General features: G+C 38.1%; 1 protein-coding gene across 3 annotated transcripts in view; it reads left to right on the forward strand.

The window, feature by feature from the left end:
* The first annotated feature begins 5247 nt into the window (after nucleotides 1-5247).
* The window catches only part of LOC110681157, a 49821-nt gene continuing 33907 nt past the window's right edge, over nucleotides 5248-21161 (forward strand). Inside the window, exons 1-2 of one of the 3 annotated variants that reach the window (XR_002503111.1) lie at nucleotides 5248-5417; nucleotides 9330-9527. Coding sequence is in view for 2 of the 3 variants with exons in the window: in XM_021856926.1 (XP_021712618.1) it covers nucleotides 14445-15167 (723 nt within the window). In the remaining variant the exon portion in view is untranslated. Of the gene's footprint in view, nucleotides 5418-9329; nucleotides 9528-14076; nucleotides 15205-21161 lie in introns of those variants that run through there. The other 2 variants (XM_021856926.1, XM_021856925.1) reach the window with 2 other exon arrangements.

The following is a 21161-nucleotide window of genomic DNA, read 5'->3' on the forward strand; positions in this document are numbered from 1 at the left end:
CTTTGTTTTACATTATTTGAATTCCGAAGGCCGTCAGAACCACCTCGCTGCTGTTGTGAACGAAATGCGAGTTTTTTCCAGCCGTGTTGTACAAAATACAACAGCGCGACGACTGAAGTGTTAAAAATGTCTAAACATATGAAGGCACTGTGTAATGATTTCACCCGGTTTTAAACGATGGCTAAAATCCGGGAAAAATCCGGGAATTGGAAAACTGCTTTGAATGGACACCCTGTAAATATTCTTTAGTCAAAACTAGTGATCCTTTATAGAGAGATAAGCGGAAGTAAAATGAAATGATTTGGCAACAGACCAGCAGTGCTGATTTTGATCGGCGTCAAGAATAATATTGTAACACGGACATGACTTCCTCAGTGCTAAAAGTGTATTCGTTATAGAATCTTTGAGCAACATATCCAAACTAATAAACAGCCGAAAAAATCAACAACTAATAATGGCATTGACAAAAAATTAAAAAGAAAATATTTCATTTTTTGCTTCATGCAAAATTACTTTTACCGAAATAATTTCAAGCGGATTACATTACTCTTCAAGAAAAGTTCAAAACAAACAACGCATGTTCGTTTGGCTCACACTTTGACAGCTCTCGCTGCTCGATAGGCCTTTTCATGTGACAGATCCGTCTATGCATTTGTTTACACGGTGGAGGACCGGTGCTAACACCCCTGTCCATAGGTGATGGGATTGACGGTGATTAATCAAATGATTACATATGTTGATATTGTGAAAAAATACTCTTATGCTAATATATTGATCGCGAAAATTTATCGTAATTATAACTTATAAAATGTAAGCTAGTCTAATAATGGCATGTGTTTCAATGCTTAAATATATTTTACACTTGATTTATCACACCTTCAGCATGAGTTTAGTTACTGTCGCATGATCTAACACCAGATAACTACGCGTAATGCTGGAGGACCGGCAGGGCCTACTACCAGTCTCTTACTAACACTCAAATCACTAACAAGACTGGGAAACCAACGATCACCTTCTTCAGTAGCACTATTTTTAATGTAGTATTAGTTCAATATACATAAATCTTTTTCAGTAGACCACGAGGCGCAAGAGTGGGTGCGGGTGGTCTCTGCGTCTCACAGGTCATTGAAAATAGACATTTATGTTAGGTTTATAACAATGTATAAATTATCCTTAGTAATACCGTAAGGTGCCGTAATTCAGCGCATTGCCTAAATCCGTAAGCGTATTTGTCCAAAATTTGTCGAAATTTAAGAAAAATTTTGAAATTTGCCCATACCGCTATTTATTATGCTGGTAATGCATCATAATTCCAATTAAAATTATCATTAACAATAATTTACGATTTTTTGAGAAAATATTGCAAAATGTTCTGAATTACGGCATTTACGGTCTTGCGTAAGGTAGTTGTAGCGGTATTAGAGATAGTTTAGTAGTGTTACTGATATATGTATAATAATTAGAAAACTATGGCACTGTTGTACTGAATGTTTTATTTTTAAATATCTTTAATATAATATTGTTGAACAAAATGCTGTAATTTATAACTTATTAATTCTCTAAGCATTTTTGCACTACTTTGCATTTATCACACCAACACTGGCGACATTAGCGTTCTTTGAGTAGTATTTCTGTTATTGTAGTAGTAACCTCTATCGTTTTTATTCTAACGATCATAACATAATTAAATAAATAACATAGAAGTAGCTCTTGTATTTGTAGTTAAGGTATCATGGTATTAGTTCCCTGTCCTTTGGTTCAGAAAAAGGTATGGGCGCGTTCTGTCAACTCGGTCGAGGCAGATTCTTGTGTGAACAAGTTACAACATTGACGTTCTAAAGTTCCAGAATGAAGTGTTGTGCATTTGAAGATGGGATGGATTCGCGTTCGTGCTTTACTTCTGCTTATCTATAAAGTTATATACAATAACTGACCCTTAGCTTAACTATTTAAATTAACAGTTGCAAATACAATAACGTTTTGAGCTTACTAACATGTCGTCGCGTTAATCTTATCATAATGATTTTTTATCTACATCCGTCGAACCATTCTGAATGGCCGTTGTGAGAATATCACCAAGAACTTCTCACATGCAATAAAGCTGGATTGTCATACATTGAAACATCAAGGTTCTCGCTCTTTCGGATTCATTTTTTGTTGTTTATCATTAGTTTCAGGGATTGTTATCGTGGGAATCCAAAGAGCGAATTTTGTATGACTTCAATGTACGCCAATACTGCCATAAAGCATGTAACAATCACTAACATTCCTTCTCTCTTTATCCTTGTTTTCATATCTAACCGCTTCGAGGAATAATCATCGAAGAGGAAAGGCATCTCTTATCATGGCAGCGTAATGGCGAGAAAACGTCGGTTTGCCGTCGCATCTCTCCATCCTCGGTTTTGTCACACGCTCGCCAAATCAATACGCACTTGATCCGCCCACCAAGCTTGCTGCACTCCACGCCTTTGTTAAGTATAAGTTTCTGTAATCATTGAATACTAATTGAAAGATAAATCAAATGAACTTATTATTAAACTATAAACAAATTTGTTCCACAGAGCGATTTACAAAACACCACACAAAATCCCTCCTTTCACATATCCTTAGGCAAAACACTTCACTACCGTTATATGTATGACTGATTCATGTTCTTTCGACCTTGCATCATTCATACGTGTAGGGGAAGTCTAGAGTAAAAGCAAAACTTAAAGAACCTTCTGGTCAAAGAGTTGCGTTGCCTACTTCCAAAACTCCAAATCCCCCGGTGTATTATGGACGGTATGAGTTTTCAAACTTATGCTGGAGACTTGGCCCCTGACCCCTTGTACATCAATAAAATAAAATAAAATAAAAATCGGTGGAGGACCGGTGCTAACACGGACCTTTGTATTCATAGAAGAAATGTCAAAGTGCTTCCCGATCAGCTGATTTGAGACGTCATTTGAATAGGCCTATGGACAGATGCACACGATTCATTATTTGACGTTTGAGCGGTGCCGTGTTATTTATGTGGCCATGGTAACGAATGAATTTGGCACCGCTCAAACGTCAAATTAGTGAACTCGTGCATCGGTCCATTGGCTCACACTTTGACAGAAATGTCAGCTTCCGCGAATCTCTCTTAAAGATTACAGTCAAAACTTCGTCAAGATACAGTATAGTCAAGTACAAAAAAGTTAATATGTAGCTGCTCAAATGGCAGCTTTGACGTGTGAAATACAGTCTCTTAAACTGTGATAGAGTTGCAACATGTTTGATGTGTATAGGCATCGAATTGAAAACATTTTTTTTCATTTCTTTATTAGTATCATTCCAAACAGTACATTCATTTCTTATATCTCGGTGTTCTGTGTTAGACAACACTATCATCCTAATTTGGTAAAACAGTTAAGATTTTTTACAGGTGACTTGATTTCACCTGCTTATAAGAGAAAAGAAATACATGTTTTCAATTTACTTAACCTAACTTATGACACTCAAACAGGGTGTGAGCGTTCGGTAAATAAATTTACCGAAACAGATCTGTAAGTCACTGAAATACCGAAGTTTCGGTAATCGATGAGTTTTTGACAGTGTGTCAGGATTGAAATTACAAATCTCCGGTGATCTATGGTTGAGCCAAAGACACATTAAAGACCTCCATGTCCCTTGCAGTTGCTCAAAATTTTATGGCTCATAAGGTAATCTAGAATGCGTGAAAAGTGTACTGCGATCTGTCAAACTTGGGTACCTTTTGCACTACCGAGGACCAAATGCAGTACTAGAAGTGGTACCCAATCTGAGCCCGAGTGGGACGGACTGGTTGAGCTGTAAAAAAATCACTGACCCATAGATCACCGAAATCAGTAATGTGGCAAAAGTGTCAAACTATTAATGTTTTTTCGTCGTCATGGTGAAAATGTTGGCAAGCCCATGTTATACCGAAATAAAAATGTTATAAGGTTATACCAAATACGGAAATAGATAGAGTGAGTAAAAGATAGCTTGAAAGTGATTTTTATATGAACTAACGTTACTCTTTGTGTCAGATTACAATGGCCGCTTCTTCTCCGCAATTGGGTCCTAAAATGTTTAATGAAATCTTGTTTTTATTTAAATGACACACAAGAGCATGTTACTGCAACTATTTTAGCATGCATATTTAGATGTCACCCGTCGACTTCCATAGTAATCCAGTCACATTGAGTGACAACTGTCGATAAACTCGAGTGACAGAGCTAAGTCGAGTGAAATTTTTGGTCGACAGTGACTCCAGTCGAGTCGTTTTTGATCGACTCGACTTAAAAAAATGGCCCTAATAATGGCATTGACAAAAAATTAAAAAAGAAAAATATTTCATTTTTTTGCTTCATGCAAAATTACTTTTACCGAAATAATTTCACGGATTACATTACTCTTCAAGAAAAGTTCAAAACAAACAAACGCATGTTTGTTTGGCTCACACTTTGACAGCTCTCGCTGCTCGATTGGCTCACACTTTGACAGAAATGTCAGCTCCGCGAATCTCTCTTATAAAGGATTACTAGTCCAAACTTCGTCAAGATACAGTATTAGTCAAGTACAAAAAAGTTAAATTGTAGCTGTTCAGATGGCAGCTTTGACGGTGAAATACAGTCTCTTAAACTGTGATAGAGTTGCAACATGTTTGATGTGTATAGGCATCGAATTGAAAACATTTTTTTTCGTTTCTTAATTAGTATCATTCCAACAGTACATTAATTTCTTATATCTCCGTGTTCTGTGTTAGACAACACTATCCAATTTGGTAAAACAAATTAAGGATTTTTTTTAACATTTTGTTAACAACATATTACATTTCATTTGCCGTAGCAGTTAAGAATTTTTACAGGTGACTTGATTTCACCTGCTTATAAGAGAAAAAGAATAACTGTTTTCAATTTACTTAACCTAACTTATGACACTCAAACAGGGTGTGAGCGTTCGGTAAATAAATTTACCGAAACAGATCTGTAAGTCACTGAAATACCGAAGTTTCGGTAATCGATGAGTTTTTGACAGTGTTCAGGATTGAAATTACAAATCTCCGGTGATCTATGGTTTAGCCAAAGACACATTAAACCTCCATGTCCCTTGCAGTTGCCCAAAATTTTATGGCTCATAAGGTAATCTAGAATGCCGTGAAAAGTGTACTGCGATCTGTCAAACTTGGGTACCTTTTGCACTACCGAGGGACCAAATGCAGTACTAGAAGTGGTACCAATCTGAGCCCGAGTGACGGACCTGGTTGAGCTGTAAAAAAAATCACTGACCCATAGATCCGAAATCAGTAATGTGGCAAAGTGTCAAACTATTAATGTTTTTTTCGTCGTCATGGTGAAAATGTTGGCAAGCCCATGTTATACCGAAATAAAAATGTGTTATAAGGTTATACCAAATACGGAAATATGATAGAGGTGAGTAAAAGATAGCTTGAAAGTGATTTTTATATGAACTAACGTTACTCTTTGTTGTCAGGATTACAATGGCCGCTTCTTCTCCGCAATTGGGTCCAAAATGTTTAATGAAATCTTTTTTTTTATTTAATGACACACAAGAGCATGTTACTGCAACTATTTTAGCAATTTTTGCCGCTCAAATAACGGCTACATCATATTTAAACTTTGCTTTAAAAAATTGGGTCCATAAATGAAACTTGACACTTTTGATCATGTTTGACGTTCGCTTAATCAACAAAACACCACAGGGCTTTTAGTTTTAACACTGGGGTTGTTCCTTTCTGACATTTCGGAAGGGACACGGAAAGCAAAATACACCCAAAATTTGAGTTTAAGCCAAGGAGTGTGACAAAATTTTAAAAAATGTTTTTGGACTTAAACAAAAGAAAAACATTAAAAAATTGAGTAAACATGTTTTTTTGCCTAAACTTAAGCGTTTTGCACTAAAATGGGACATGCCTTTAGGACCCTATTCTCCCGCAGCCCAGCACAAGTCACCGTAAAATTATTTCATGGATTCATGATTATATTAAGTCCTTTTTCCTAATAGCAATTTGGTTATCCGGAGGAACAAACCCATGCACCGTATGTACAGATCTACGGTAACGTTCACCGAAAACTCGGTAGTTTTGACAGCTGAGGTGCGAAACGCAAATTACCGAAAACTCAGTAATCTATTCGTTTACCGAATCGATTACCGATCGTTCAGCTGTTGAGATTTCGGTAATAAGATTACCGAAGTCGGTGATTTGGTCTAAGTGATCACACTAAATATATAACGCATTAATCGTGGCAATAGAAGATTGTTACGATTTTTGCCTGAAATTAGTTCCAAAGTTTCAACATTTGGATATTGTATGTAACTTATTAGTACCATTAGTGTACCATATGATCCTTTATAGAGAGATAAGCGGAAATAAAATGGAATGATTTGCAACAGACCAGCAGTGCTAATTTTGCTTGGCGTCGAGAATAATATTGTAACACGGACATGACTTCCTATTGCTAAAAAGTGTGTTTTGTTTCGTTATAGATCTTTGAGCTACATATTCAAACTAATAAACGGCCGAAAAAATCAACAACTAAAAATCGCATTGACAAAAATTTTAAAAAGAAAAATATTTCATTTTTTGCTTCATGCAAAATTACTTTTACCGAAATAATTTCAAGGGGATTACATTACTCTTCAAGAAAAGTTCACAACATAAACGCATGTTCGTTTGGCTCACACTTTGAAAGAAATGTCAGCTTCCGCGAATCTCTCTTATAAAGGATTACTAGTGTACCAGTATCCGCTCATGCCCCTATTTCCGCTCACTAGTGTAAAAATTGATTTGTCGTGTCAAAAACCAACATTTTTCGCACGGATATATTCTAGCAATACTAACAACTTTTAAATGAAGTCGTCTGACATTATTTTCATTTGATAAAATTATTCTTTATATTGAAAACACAAGAACTTCCGTTGCTGTTCCACTATCATTGCGTTCGAATCTTAAGCTGCAAGTAAAAAAGAAGCAAATGTCAAAAATGTAAAAGCAGTTTTCGCCCTTGAAATCAACAAATCGGAGAAAATTAAAACACACAGTCTTTTTATTTTTCAAATAAAACAGCTGTGTGTTTTTATTTTATTTTTTTCAATTTGTCGATTTTAACGTTGAAAATTGCTTTTTCACTTCTGACATTTGCTATATTTTTACTTGGGCATTAAGGCAGGCTTGATAATACTCCTCAACATCATCAGAGTTCGATGACATGCTATATAGCGCAGCGTTCTGCCTTTGCCTCTTTGCGAGGGTGCGAAAAAATGCTAAGCAGCGAGGCAACGAAAAATGGGCGAGGAAGATGCAGCACAAAACATGATAGAGTAAAATTCCATAAAAAAGAGCTCTCACAACTCCCCGAGGACAGCCTTGATCGGGCGGGACACTCAAGAGTTCTTTGGAAGCGTGAGTAGAGGTGAGTATAGCAACAAGAGAGAGAAAATACCAGAAAAAAATCCTCGCATTTTTTGTACTCTCACTAGTACCGCTTGAGGATCTGTGTTGAAAATTTTGAGTTCAGTTTTTACTCCTCATAAAAACGACAAAATCGCCTCATCTTTGCATCGCAGAGGAGTTTCTATCGAGCCTGTCTTAAGGTTAAGATACATCGAAGCTAAACCTTGAATTTTCAAGAGCACAAATCTAGAGAACCAGTCAATCGTTTGTGCTGAAAATTTAACTCACTGGTCACTCGCTGGTTGAGACCAGTGAGTAAAATTTTCAGCGCAAACGGTTTGCTAGATCTCTAGATTTGTGCTCTTGAAAATTCGAGGTTTGGCTTCAATGCATCTTCACCTTAAGGACCCATTCGCAAATGTCATAACGCTCTAGGGGGTGGGTGGGTGCCCTTGAGGTGTTACAGCTTATACAAAATTTGTAGAAAATTCATACAAAAAGCGTTACGAGGGGGTGGGTGTCAAAAATGTCAATTTTTGGCGTTATGAAATTTATGAATATTGTGCTCTGCAAGATAAATCCACGTAATGCGATTATTTGAAAATGTCGATATACCGTCGCAGTGATAATGAAAATCAATAAATGTTTCAGATTTAGCAAAATTTGAAACATTTGTGTCCTTGAAGCACGAAAAAATCCAAGCCTACTTGAATTTTGACGTTGCGTTTGAATTGCCGCGCATATCTTCTGCGCGTTACCGCCGCCGCTGGATGTGGATTTAATATAAGCGCGGCAATAAACAATAGGCAAATATAACGCGCCACCATCATAGAGGTCGCTGGGGAAGGAGAGAAATGTCACTGAAAATGTTTGTTTACGTCCAATATTCATTTTTTTAACCCAAAAATTAGGTCATAATCAACTAATTATTGAACTGTTTTCCATTGGTATAATCATTTTGAACTTTATTCTTGCGATACGCGTGATTTCACAACAAATTTAACTACTAACAAAGAATCCTGAAGTTTATAACCTACGTTGCCAAACACAATTTTTTTCAATTTTTGGGCACTGACCGGATCTGCACATTTTCGAAGGAAAAAAAGTTTATCATGTTTTTCAATGCTCTCTGATCGTCTACAAAATAATTATTCCGAGAAAAGTGTAAATGTGTGCTCCTTCCTATGCTGCACACGGTGCGTTCTCAATCCAACCTCTTTTTTTACGGTTCTCCTACTAGCCACCAGATGTCGAAGTTTAGCTTTGAAAATATTAGCCTATAGAGATAGAAAACTATAGAGGACGAATATCGCTGCTGTTCTCATTGTCCTCGCTCAGAAACATGTCGGGTACATAACTGTCAAACTGCATACATTTTCGCGTTGACATTTATAGCCCCGCCCATCTCCACCAGCAAAAGATGTTCCGACAGCGACAATCTTCTTCTATGGTTTAATATTTCTGTTGAATAAGCCTAATTATTGCTGTTTGCATTTGAGGAGCAAATCTTGACTAAACGTCCTCCAAATGCGGTAACACAAAACAATCAAAGGACACCTAGCAACGATTAAATAAATCACCGCCGCCCTAGCAAGATAAATCGATTTTTGACATCGCATTTCTTGTGAAAAATCTTACCGCGTTTGGTGTTCCCGCATTTGATATTTGCATTTCAAATGCCACACAGCAATATTATTTCATCCAATACTCTGGCCGCACCCTAAGGTGAACTGACGGCGGCGGCTGAATTTTTGTTCGTATGTGAGTCACCCTTGCTTGGCTCAGAGCTCGGGATGGCTGAGCGGTGTTGTTACTTGTTACGAACACTAATGCAAACCGCGACATGGTATTTATTTTGAACGAAACAAAACAAAATGACATTCACAATATTTACGTTTCAAAATGTACATTCCTCTTAAAATCGCAACAGAAATGACCAACAAATCGTGAAATCTTTTGATTTGCTGCTCACTACCACCGAGCCCGGCGAGGCTGAAGCTGAATACATCCTTTCACCGTGGGGGACCAACAGTGCATAGTAGTTCTTCGCGGCGCACAATTGCAACAACTCAAAACGAACACCTCCCCTTTCGATCAACGACGATCGACGACACTACGAACTGGACAGGTAATTTCACGAAAAATGCTTAATAACATTATCAGTATAAAGTGACCCAGACGCTCCGTGTTTCGCGGGATAGTCCTAAAGTTTGTACATTTTTCCCCCGCTGAAAAAATGTCCCGCATTTCACTCAAATCATGGGGAAATACCTTTTATGTCTGGAGAAGTTTTTAATCAGGGCCGCATTTACGGGGAGGGGGTTGAATCGAGGGAGTCATGGTTCCCCTAGTCCCGCGCTTCCCAAACTCGGTTTCCACGGCGCATCAGCTTGTTGCGAGCTCGCTTAAAGCAGTGTTGTGAAAAACTCAATTTCTCACAACTCACGCTTGAGATTTTTCATTTCCACGTTATTCACCAATGCTACCATGAAAAAAAGATCCTTCTCTATCTCCCAATGGTGATAGTTTTTATCTGATCCATTCATTCGCATAAAACCAACGAGCTACACACTCGATTACCAATCGCTTTTAAAATGAAACAATTTTGAATCAAACTTAAAATATTGCACTAAAACTTTGAAGGCACTAATCTCACCGATGGAAGCATCTAGCAACAGTGCACTTTATTTTGGCTTTGTGCAATAGCAGAAAGCTTAAAATAAAAAGACATGGAACGTTTGTCTATTATCTCTCCGATTTAGTGCATATGACAACGTGAGTAGGGGCACAAGTCAGCTATTTTTTGGATTTCGCGGTGTTTCAAGGTGAGATCATACACTCAAAATAATCCAAACGTCATTGTTACGTGAAAACATACGTGGTTTTTTCCATCCCACTTTTCACGAAGCACTTACGTGGATCATAGGTAGCACTGAATGAACGCATGAACAAATGAACTTCGTCAGACCCATCGAAGGTTCACGTAACAGCTACATGGATTTTCACGTAGCTCTTACTTCCAAATGGCATGCGAATTGAGCTGGTCTTTCGATTTAAACTGGGAAATTTGTGTTGGAATAGAGGTAGTGTCGCACCTCAGGTAGAAGAATTTTCCGGTTGAGAAGCATGCGTCGTCGTAGGTAAAAGCGCAGACCAGACGTTCAAGTTAGACTCAGCCACTTGTGTAAAAACATGGCCGCCACAAATCGCCAAGTGGCAATAGCTAACAGATGGCGTTAGTGGCGTATGCGTCCCGCCACCACCCCGATCACATTTCGTTGACAGCATGACACACAACCGCTCCCACAGTCGACGTACTCAACGCTAAAAACGATGCACCGTTTTTTTACGCTGGGTGGATGATGTTCCCTTTTAGATCTAATTTCTCATGTAAAAGTTCATTAAATCCATTGAAATCCATTTGAAAATTACTCACAGATTCATGCTAGTATAACACCCTTGAATGATCGTTACTTATGTAAAATAAATTGGCGTGAAAATATCACAATTGTGTGAATCATTTTTAAAGTAATTGTTTTGATATTTTTGTTCAGTGGGTGGTGGACTGGGTGGTAAGCGAGAAGATGAAGACACGTGCTTTTACGAACTGTCACTGTACTGCAGCAATTTGCTCCCTAGGTGACACCACGGTAGAATTTACACAGGAATTTTGAATAAATTTGTTCCTGCTTAAACGTCTGTCTGCGGTAAAAGTGTGGAAGATTTGTCGAGAGGTATGATTTTTGTGTAGAATGCTGAATTGTTAATATATACCTGGAATGAATAAAGAGAGTTGCAGCTGCTGATTGAGGTATCAGTCAGTAGCTGCCCAGTTGAAGGAGACATCTACTGTATTGTATTTCTTTATGATTTGCAATCGGATGTGGACGGGCTAGCCTCGCTAGGATCTGCGTGGTCTTAGCGAACTAGCTTTTCAACAATTTGCAGGAAAATGGCCCAGGGGGTCCAAAATATATTGGTTACCATGGATGGATTAGAACGAACAAAATTCGATCGAAGTTTGAAGCGCCGTAAACAAGAATGAGGGTGATTAAATCGATTTTCTAGTATAAAAACACACTTTCCACTCCCCAAGGATCCTTCCACTCAAAAATACTCGTGCCTCTACAAGTTTGGTCGAATTGCTGTTGCACGTTTCGTAAGCTGTAATTAAAATACGAAATAAGGCATAAACATTGAATAAACATATGATTTTGCAATATCCAATATATATATTTACCTTTAAATCGATCTAAAAGTTATTCTAAAGATCAACAGCTCATGGAAAAACTTGCGGCCACCATCTTTAAATTTGGGCTGAACAGATAATGAACACGATATGCAGATGTCCAAATGAATTTATGCGTCTACGTGATTTTCACGTAGGTGCGATTGGTAGCCACAGTAGCAATTACCGGGTCTCCATTTGGTGATTATGTATGGTTTAGTAATTATTACCGTCGTTGGGGGTGACAATGGGTCAAAAAGGGATGTGTACGAATTATTTATTGAATAACTATCGCAATTTAACTCCAATAAACTTAAAATTTGGTGTGTATGTACTTTGATGGTACATTAACAACTGTTCAAAACATTAAAGAAAAATATTTATTCACAGCGGCACCACAAGTGAATGAAAAATGACCCAATCTCACCCCATAGAGGGGGTGACATTGGGTCACTGTAATTGAAATAACTTGTTTTTGATAATATGGTTGCAAAACCTTTCACAGCTGAAGAATATTGATGAAATACGATGCAAACAAGATGAAAAGATATCTAAGATGTTTCACAAGTATGATAAACCCACTTTAAAGAACGATTATACCAAAATATTGAAGAGCTATGAGAAAAATATGTAAACACAACTTTCATCGTCAAGTTTACATAATGTTTCTATTTTTTCCCTCGAATTGTCTTCAAGGTCTCATCCCCATTGCCATGAAGCCTATTCAGTTTCCCCAAAGGTGTACTGAAACAGTGATTATTTTAATTCTTCGCAAATAGTTAAATTTCGGAGCGACATTCCACGATCAATACATTTCAGGCAGATGTTGACGTCATAATCACGATATTTCAGTGTTCCAACTCATTTGTACTGCCAGGAGATGTTTCTATAATATGAAAACACTGATAAATAATTAATTAAAAAAAACAATCCACTTGATAAAATTTTACGAATTTTACGCTGCGCACGAAACACAGTTGCTGGATTGAGAAGTTGTCAAAATCCGTTGCATTGTTATTCAATGTACGGAATCCTCAAGTAGACTAGTTTGATGTTTCAGAGATACTGTATTTAGAAAGAATAAACACATCTTAATGAAAAAGAGAACTACCGGCACCGTAAAATGTCAAAAAAGTGGACTTGCAATTTCATTTACTGTTTTTCTTGTTTGACCCAATCTCACCCCCATTTTTGATGTTTTAGACACCGTACCGAAAAAAATAAATTATTTGTTGAAAAATCAAATAGATTCCGAAAAATACGTGTGAAGTGTAATGAAAAGACTTTAAACCTTCTACTAATATAACGGTAGAGGTTAAAGTACATGCGTGATACTTTGCACAGGAGAAATTTAATGATGTAAATTTTATCTAATTTCAACATACAAGTTTATTGATATAGTAAACAAAAACTACTATTTCTAAAAATGTATATTGTGATGAATTATGTGTAATAATATGTTCCCTAACATATGAATTAATAATTTTAGTAATATCACCGTTATTAGCTGAAATATTTTATAAATCATATTTTTCCGTTTTGACCCAATCTCACCCCCCAGACCCATTGTCACCCCCATCGACGGTACCTTAGTCAGGTGAACGGAAGGCAAAATGAATTTGGAATGCTCTACGTGATTTTTCACGTAGCAATGACGTTTGGATTTTTTTGAGTGTAGGAGAAGGTATCGATCGTGATTGTTTTTATATTATTTGTTATGGCTATAGCGGTCATGTGACTCAAAGGAAAAGGAAGATTTTTGCAAATGATTAAATGAATAGGTGGATAGGCTGCGCAAGGGAGCGGCAAGATTGAAATTTTATTAGGTGGTGAAAATTGAGCAAGCCATTGTAGAGTCAGTAAGCATCGAAGCGTCCTGTATTTTGCCTTACTTCTCTACTGGAGGACAATCACCCGAACGGTTGTATAAATCGATGACTGATATTGGGAATTACAACCAATTAGAGATTGTTGTTGTGAAATTTGCAAAAATCTTCTATGAACCAGTGCACGAATTTGACGTTTGAGCGGTGCCGAATTCACTCGTTGCCATGGTCACATAAATAACACGGCACCGCTCAAACGTCAAATAGTGAACGCGTGCATTGATCCATAGACTCCTTTTGCCTTTGAGTCGCAGTATAATACCTTTTAAATTGTTAGTATGGACCAATGCACGAGTTCACCAATTTGACGTTTGAGCGGTGCTGAATTCACTGGTTTCCATGGTTACGTAAATAACACGGCACCGCTCAAACGTCAACGAGTGAACTCGTGCATTGATCCTTAATACATGTGATACGTATATTTAAGGAAATTATTAGAATTTCAAACAACTTTGCAATCATTTGAGTTTTGCATCTTCGACATGATCCGAGATAATTCTGTCCCACGTTGGAGCAAACACATCTGGTCACTATCAGTAGAATTTTTAGATGTGAAACTTTAGGATTCATTTTAGACCTATGCATCGGCAAGTGAATACTCTCAGATTGAAGATGTCTCGTCGGGGGACGAAAAGAACGAAACGCCGACAGCGACCAGCGTAACAATTTCTGCATCGTCTGTAGATTGTTCCGCACTATCACTTGACCCGAAGGATGTGACTATCTGTGGTAAATCTCGTGCTGATTCAGACATCGAAGATATATCTGAGCCCGAAGCCCATACCAAAGATGGAGTATTGGAAATATTGGAAATCTCGTCCGATGATTCCGACTGTGAAGCCATCCATTGCAAAAGGAACAAACGTCTTAAGCTGGATTTCGTAACCGCAAGTCGCCTGGTTGTGGACGAAGGATAACCGATGATATTCTTATGATTGAAAATGCTACTGAAAGGACGATCAATGCAGAACAATCATCCACGTGGACCAAATCCATCATTGAAAACAACAGCCCAAAGAGTATCAAAAGAACACCAAAACGAAGTTCTATCTGGAAACGTCTGGACGAGTCCTTTAAAGACATTCATCCAGTGGATGCCACCAAGAGCCCACCGAATCGCAAGTGGAAGACACTGGAAGATACATTCCGTGAGAATCCTCCGGCAGAAATCGAAGCCGATCTCACTCCAGATAATGTGCCACCTTCAAGAACAAAGGAAACATCCATTGAGCAAGTCTCCGATACTTCATTTTATGACCCGACTTCGCTCAATCAATGGCCATCGCGAATAAAATACCGTAAAGACTGCCCGGTGTCCCGCTTCAATCAAATTCTGCAAGAGAATTCTTCGATGCAAGCATTCTGGCTCCACGAACGGCAGATGAATTTGTTGCCCGCCAAAGCGAAACCGGTTCAGATCGAAACCATTGCAAGGGTCTTTGGTCGCATAGCAATCAGCTACTACGAACCGGACCGGAACGATCCTGACTTTAAAATAGAACACATCCTGTACGTGGATCCGAGCGAGAAGCAATTGAAAACTCTGAGGAAGGGCTCCAGGATAGAAGTGGAATACGATTTGGCGCCACACCAATTGTCTAGGAGCAGGATTGTCCATCTCGGCGTAAGCAAGATAAAGGCTGTTGACTGCTAGTTTTGAAATAAACTCACCCGATTAATCTATTTTTAAAGAATTTATTTCATTTTACTAACCGAATCTGAGTCCGTTTTGAGTGGCTTCAATAAACGATCAGGTATTAAGAAGGCCAGATCCAGAGGAGCATCCCCCGCCAATGAACAGATTTATGCCATATTTGAGCTTTTGTATGAGACCTCTATAAAATTTGTAAGGCTTGTAACGCTTGGTTTGACCCCCTCCCTTCCCGTTGGATCGCGACATACTTTGTACATGAACCCTTATGGATATTGGATCTACTGGAGAGAAATCCAGTGGATCGTAGATCTACATACACTACGTTGTTTCCATTTTTGGTTAATTGGAACAAATCCAAGAGATCTCATAATTGCTTGTCACTTTCTTTACATGACGTGTACCACACAATTCCCTTCAAGAGAAGAGTGGACGTTTAGCTATTTGGGAAGAAGTATATATATATATTTTTTTTTTTGTATGGTATTCAGTTGGAGCTGCCTGACAGCTTAACTTGTCAAGGCTGAACCCTCGGTCTGGCTTTTGCCAAGTTTCCCCTCTACCAGGACCAATACTCAGACGGACTAGGCAATGGCGCCCACATGAACACTGTTTTTTATTAGTATTGTGACGTGGTAGTTTTTGAAAAGTACCCATATTCCCTTGCTTCTGAGAAAAGGAAGCATTGTGAAAATCAGCAGCTCCATCAGAATTTGTTTGAAATAGTAGTGTAGTAGTGTCATTACTAATACTGTTTAGTCGAAATGGTTTTGAATAATTTGTCATTCAAGTGCTATTCTGATTACTCCTGTCTTTTACGTTAGATTAGAGTCTTAAATGTCAATTGTCGTCAAGTTTTAACAAAATTAGGCTGTTTAGTAGTAGTTCTAGTTAATTTAATTTGTTGTTGTTAAAAGTATTGATTGGTCATTACGTTCATATATCCTTGAAGAAAAAAGTCGCTTTCCTTGTCTGTTCAACAATTTTTCGAAACTAGCAAGTGTACCCTAATGATCGATCTCAGCGTCTTACTTTCCACAGTCATTTTATAGTGAATATTGAAGAGTAAAGTTACCTTAGGCTTCTTTTACAGTCTCCTACAAGATTCACTTTTCGGTGGCAAATGCAATGCTTCACAGCGCCTACTTTCTACTTGTAAATTTTGCGAAAATGAAGCTGGAATTAGATTATTTATACCGCTGTTACAAAAGAGGTATTTCTTATTATGGCAATGTAAAAACCATATTAAAATAAGATTGTCGCCACTTATTTATACTCAGTGAATCTACTAGTCATTTTCCTAAGAGTTCCTATGTATTCCCTACGTCGTATATGATAACGATGTATCTAGCTAGCTAATAGTAAGAGTGGCTACGGATCATTCTGGTTAGCAAAAGGCAAACTGAACGTCACCAATAGTATTAATGTCCACTTCGAATAGATTAATTATTTGAAATGGGCATCAATTCTATCAATGACGCAGAATGTCCGTTGGATCACATCCGAGATATTATTGCGTCTATGCCATATGAATTATGACGCGGCTTTAAGCAAAAAGTGCCAAAATGTGATACCACCACTACAGGTTACGCCTTTGGTTTCCATCATATGGGCTAATGGATTATGCCCTCCCATCGCGGCAAGGTCGCATAACCAAGGGGAGGGGTTATTTGGGGAGCTATTTGGGAAGAAGTATATCGAACAATATAGTATGTTACACTGATGGCTTCCTTCTTGAAGTTAGAGCTGGTGCTGGTGTATATTCTCGTGAGCTAAGGCTGAATCAGTTTTACTCACTTAATAGACACTGTACCGTTTTGAGGAAGAAATATTTGTTCTTATGTGTGGAGTGCAATCAGCATTTCAACATCACCATGGGTAAAGCCAGATTCTATGAATGAATATATATATATAGACTCTGGGTAAAGCCATACACTTGCTGCTATAAAAGAGCCAGACACGTCACGAACCTCATAAACAGGAATCCTGAGAACATCGGTAAAGTAAATTATTATCGGTAATTAGCAAAGTATTAAGATTCTTATTAAAAAATATTAGCAATTAGGTCGAAAATACTGATAAAGAGTTCACTATTTTAACATCGCGCTACAAAGATCTATCTTTTAATCCGCCTTCCTTGCCATATATGACGTCATTCAATCCGATGTCATCGCTGTCACTCTGATCTAATGCGCAAGGTGCTGGATAGCAGGTGCGGCACTATTAAAGGGTGCTCGTAACAAGGCTTGTTATCGCATGTTGAACTCAAATGGAGGAACAGAATTTAGTCAACTATGTAAACCTTGGATGGGTAGCTGACCATTCTTCCATCGCTGAAAATGAATTAGCTGATGAGCTAGCTCGCGATGGAGCATCGCATGACTGGCCCTGAGCCAACTATTCCGATTTCGAAGTACTCAGCACAAGTAATATTGAAGTAGTTTGTAGTCGTGTCATCAAACAAAATTGAACATTAATCAGCCATCTTCAAGGGTGGTGAAGTATTTAACAAATCTGTCAAAGCAGAATTACAGTCTCTTGGTCAGAGCGTTGACAGGCCACTGCCGACTCAACTATCACATGGCAAATATTCAGCGTGCTGACTCATTTGTCTGTGATAGTTGTGATTCCGATTATGGAACTTCGTATCATCGGATATGTAACTGTTCAGTTTTTGCGCAACTGCGATTCCGATTACAGGGTAACACTAAGTGAAACTATCCAAACTAGGCATGATTAAGCTTTTTGCAATCCATGCAGCGAAAAACACGGATCGGTATCTATTAAATGTCGCCTTTTTCTTATTCTTTTTGGCGTTACGTTTCAACTGGGACAAAGCCTGCTTCTCAGATTAGTGTTCTTATGAGCACTTCCACAGTTATTAACTGAGAGCTTACTTTGCCGAATGACCATTTCTGCATGTGTATATCGTGTGACAGATACGAAGATAGTCTATGCCCTGGGGATCGACAAAAGTTCCTTTACGAAAAGATCCTCGACCAGCGGGATTCGAACCCACGACCCTCAGCATGGTCATGCTGAATAGCTGCGCGTTTACCGCTACGGCTATCTGGGCCCCTTAAATGTCGCCTATCTGCCCTATTTTAGAGAAGCACAAGGTCACCTACATTTATTCATACACATAGTAAGCATGAAACCAAATTCATGGACTTTTGCCACCCACTGGAACAAACAGTCCATAGAACCAATTCTTAGCTAATTGAAATAATCGCTATCGATAGGGGGAAGTCCTCTATGGCCAAACAGTTTGAATTTTCCAAAAACGAATAATGATATTTAGATTTCAGTATTCCAGGATCATACCAAAACACATTTTTGCAGTGTATACAAACTATAAACAAACAGTAGCTGTTAAAAGTTTCACTCTGATACGATCTACCAAAAACATGTGAAACGATAAAATATCATACAAGTGTAGCCACAAATGTGTCTTATAATTTAAGGTGAATTGTCTCCGTACGTTGACTTCAGTAAGTTTTGCAATTTCAAAGAAAAGCAATCTTTTTTTGTAAACCATTGCAAGTCCTCTATGGCCAGACACCTCTTGTGCTCTATGACAGTAAAAATGTTAACCTAATAATTGGGATCGAATTTATAATTCATTTTTCATAAATGTGGGGTACAAAAAACAAACAGCAATAAAAATAAAGCATAAACAACAAAACTTTTGGTCCTTGGAGGTCTTATAAAGTGCTGTAAACATGATACTTTTAAGGCAAATGAGCGCATGAGAAGCCGCCACAAGATATGATGTACAGTCATCTCTCCATAATTCGATAATGAAGGGACCACCGAGTTAGGGAGATATCGTGTTACAGAATACTAAACCAGTGCAAATATGCGATTCAAGGGATCATCGAGGTAGCCATGAACATCAAATTTTACTATGGTTCTCTAACTAGATATTGAGATACGGAGGTCAAGTAAGGGAGAGTTGACTGTACCTAAGAGCACACTTCAACCTTCGAGATGACAAAGAAATTGTGAAAAACTATACTGCCCATAACTGCATATTTGTAACATTCGACAAAAGTACTGCCCATAACTGCATAACAGTCACATTCGACATTTTTGACAAATTGGAGTTAATACCATGTAGAGTCATCAAATGATCAAAACTTTCGATCAACTTACTAAAATCTGTGAGATTGTTCTAGAAAATTCGAAAAAAAAAACACCAAGTTGTTTTGTCACATTGGTAATTATAACCGCATAACAGTCACATTGATATTATAAATGAGCCTCGTAATGTAATAGAAATGAAATTTCTATCAGAATTATTTTTTGACTATTCACCTAGTATGCGATATGAGTTGTACAAAATATCAGCCTCAAATAAGCGCTTTTGAATTCCTGGTAATTTTTAGAACTTTTAGTTTCCTCCCTTACTGCCATAAAGTGCACGCTTAGTTTGTACACAATTTAAGAAAATATAGCGTTGAAATTGTAGCTCGATTGTCTATTCACTGCACTTGAACTTTTCCCCTATCGATAATTTAACTATTCAAAAAACGCAAATATGTAGAAGACGAAACTTCACCTCATGCCAAACCACACACTTTATTGATTACGCCTGTGTTTTTGTTTATCAAAGTGATGGGCGCATCTGAAATCGAAATCAAAATACGGCGATAGTAAACGGCGACACTGCAAACAAAAAATAAACAAGGCGTACATGGCGGGCTTAAATGAAACCAGAATGTAAACACGGCGTAAAAGTAATAGGCGACACTGAAAATAATATCGATTACAGGCTCATAACATTGGGCGATACTGGCATCCTTGAGTGCGTTTAAGGCGAAAGCTTATAACACAGACAAACAGACGTCACACTCTCATCATTGTCCATCGACCACCTTTTTAACGGTCGATTCAAAAATATGGTAGGTGGCCAATCCGCCACCCGCAGCGCTCGCATCGTTTTTGTTCGCGTTTGACGTTTGCACACTACCGCCATCTGTTGGCCCGTCGGCCAAATACAATAATTTTAGCATTGGGCGCACATGTCCGCGTGACTATGATTTTGATCGAGATTTGTTCTAAGTGTTACGTCTGTTTGTCTGTGATCGAGATTTGTTCTAAGTTTTACGTCTGTTTGTCTGTGGTTAAAGCACAGACAAACAGACGTAACACCACAGACAAACAGACGTAACACTTAGAACAAATCTCGATCAAAATCATAGTCACGCGGACATGTGCTCCCAATGCTAAAATTATTGTATTTGGCCGACGGGCCAACAGATGGCGGTAGTGTGCAAACGTCAAACGCGAACAAAAACGATGCGAGCGCTGCGGGTGGCGGATTGGCCACCTACCATATTTTTGAATCGACCGTTAAAAAGGTGGTCGATGGACAATGATGAAGTGTGACGTCTGTTTGTCTGTGGTTAAAGTTTGAGTATATTTTCTCCAATTGGGATTAAAAATTGCACATGAGAATTTCATTGGTTATTTTCTCATTGTTATTGATTTGTCAGATAGGCCCTTATCTCGAATCCCTCTCGAAATATGCAGTTATGGGCAGAGTAGGCATTGAGTAAATGGGATACTAAGTTTGCATTTCACTGCAGTATGGGAAGAAACTGAAATTTCAAAAAATCATTAAGAATTCAAAGAGCTTTTTGAGGCTCAAATTTTGTACAACTCATATCGCATATTGGGTAAATGGTCAGAAAATAATTCTGATAGAAATTTCGTTGCTACTACATTATGAGGCTCATGTATAATCTCAATGTGACTGTTATGCCAGGTCCGTCCCACTCGAGCTCAGATTGGGTACCACTTCTAGTACTGCATTTGGTTCCTCGGTAGTAGGTACCCAAGTTTGACAGATCGCAGTACACTTTGAACGGCATTCTGGATTACCTTATGAGCCATATAATTTTGGACAACTGTAAGGGACATGGGGGTCTTTAATTTGTCTTTGGTTATGCGGTTACAATTGCCAATGTGACAAAACAACTTGCATTTTTTTCG

Source organism: Aedes aegypti, unplaced genomic scaffold, assembly GCF_002204515.2.
Source record: "Aedes aegypti strain LVP_AGWG unplaced genomic scaffold, AaegL5.0 Primary Assembly AGWG_AaegL5_hic_scaff_486_PBJ_arrow, whole genome shotgun sequence".
Taxonomy (NCBI): domain Eukaryota; kingdom Metazoa; phylum Arthropoda; class Insecta; order Diptera; family Culicidae; genus Aedes; species Aedes aegypti.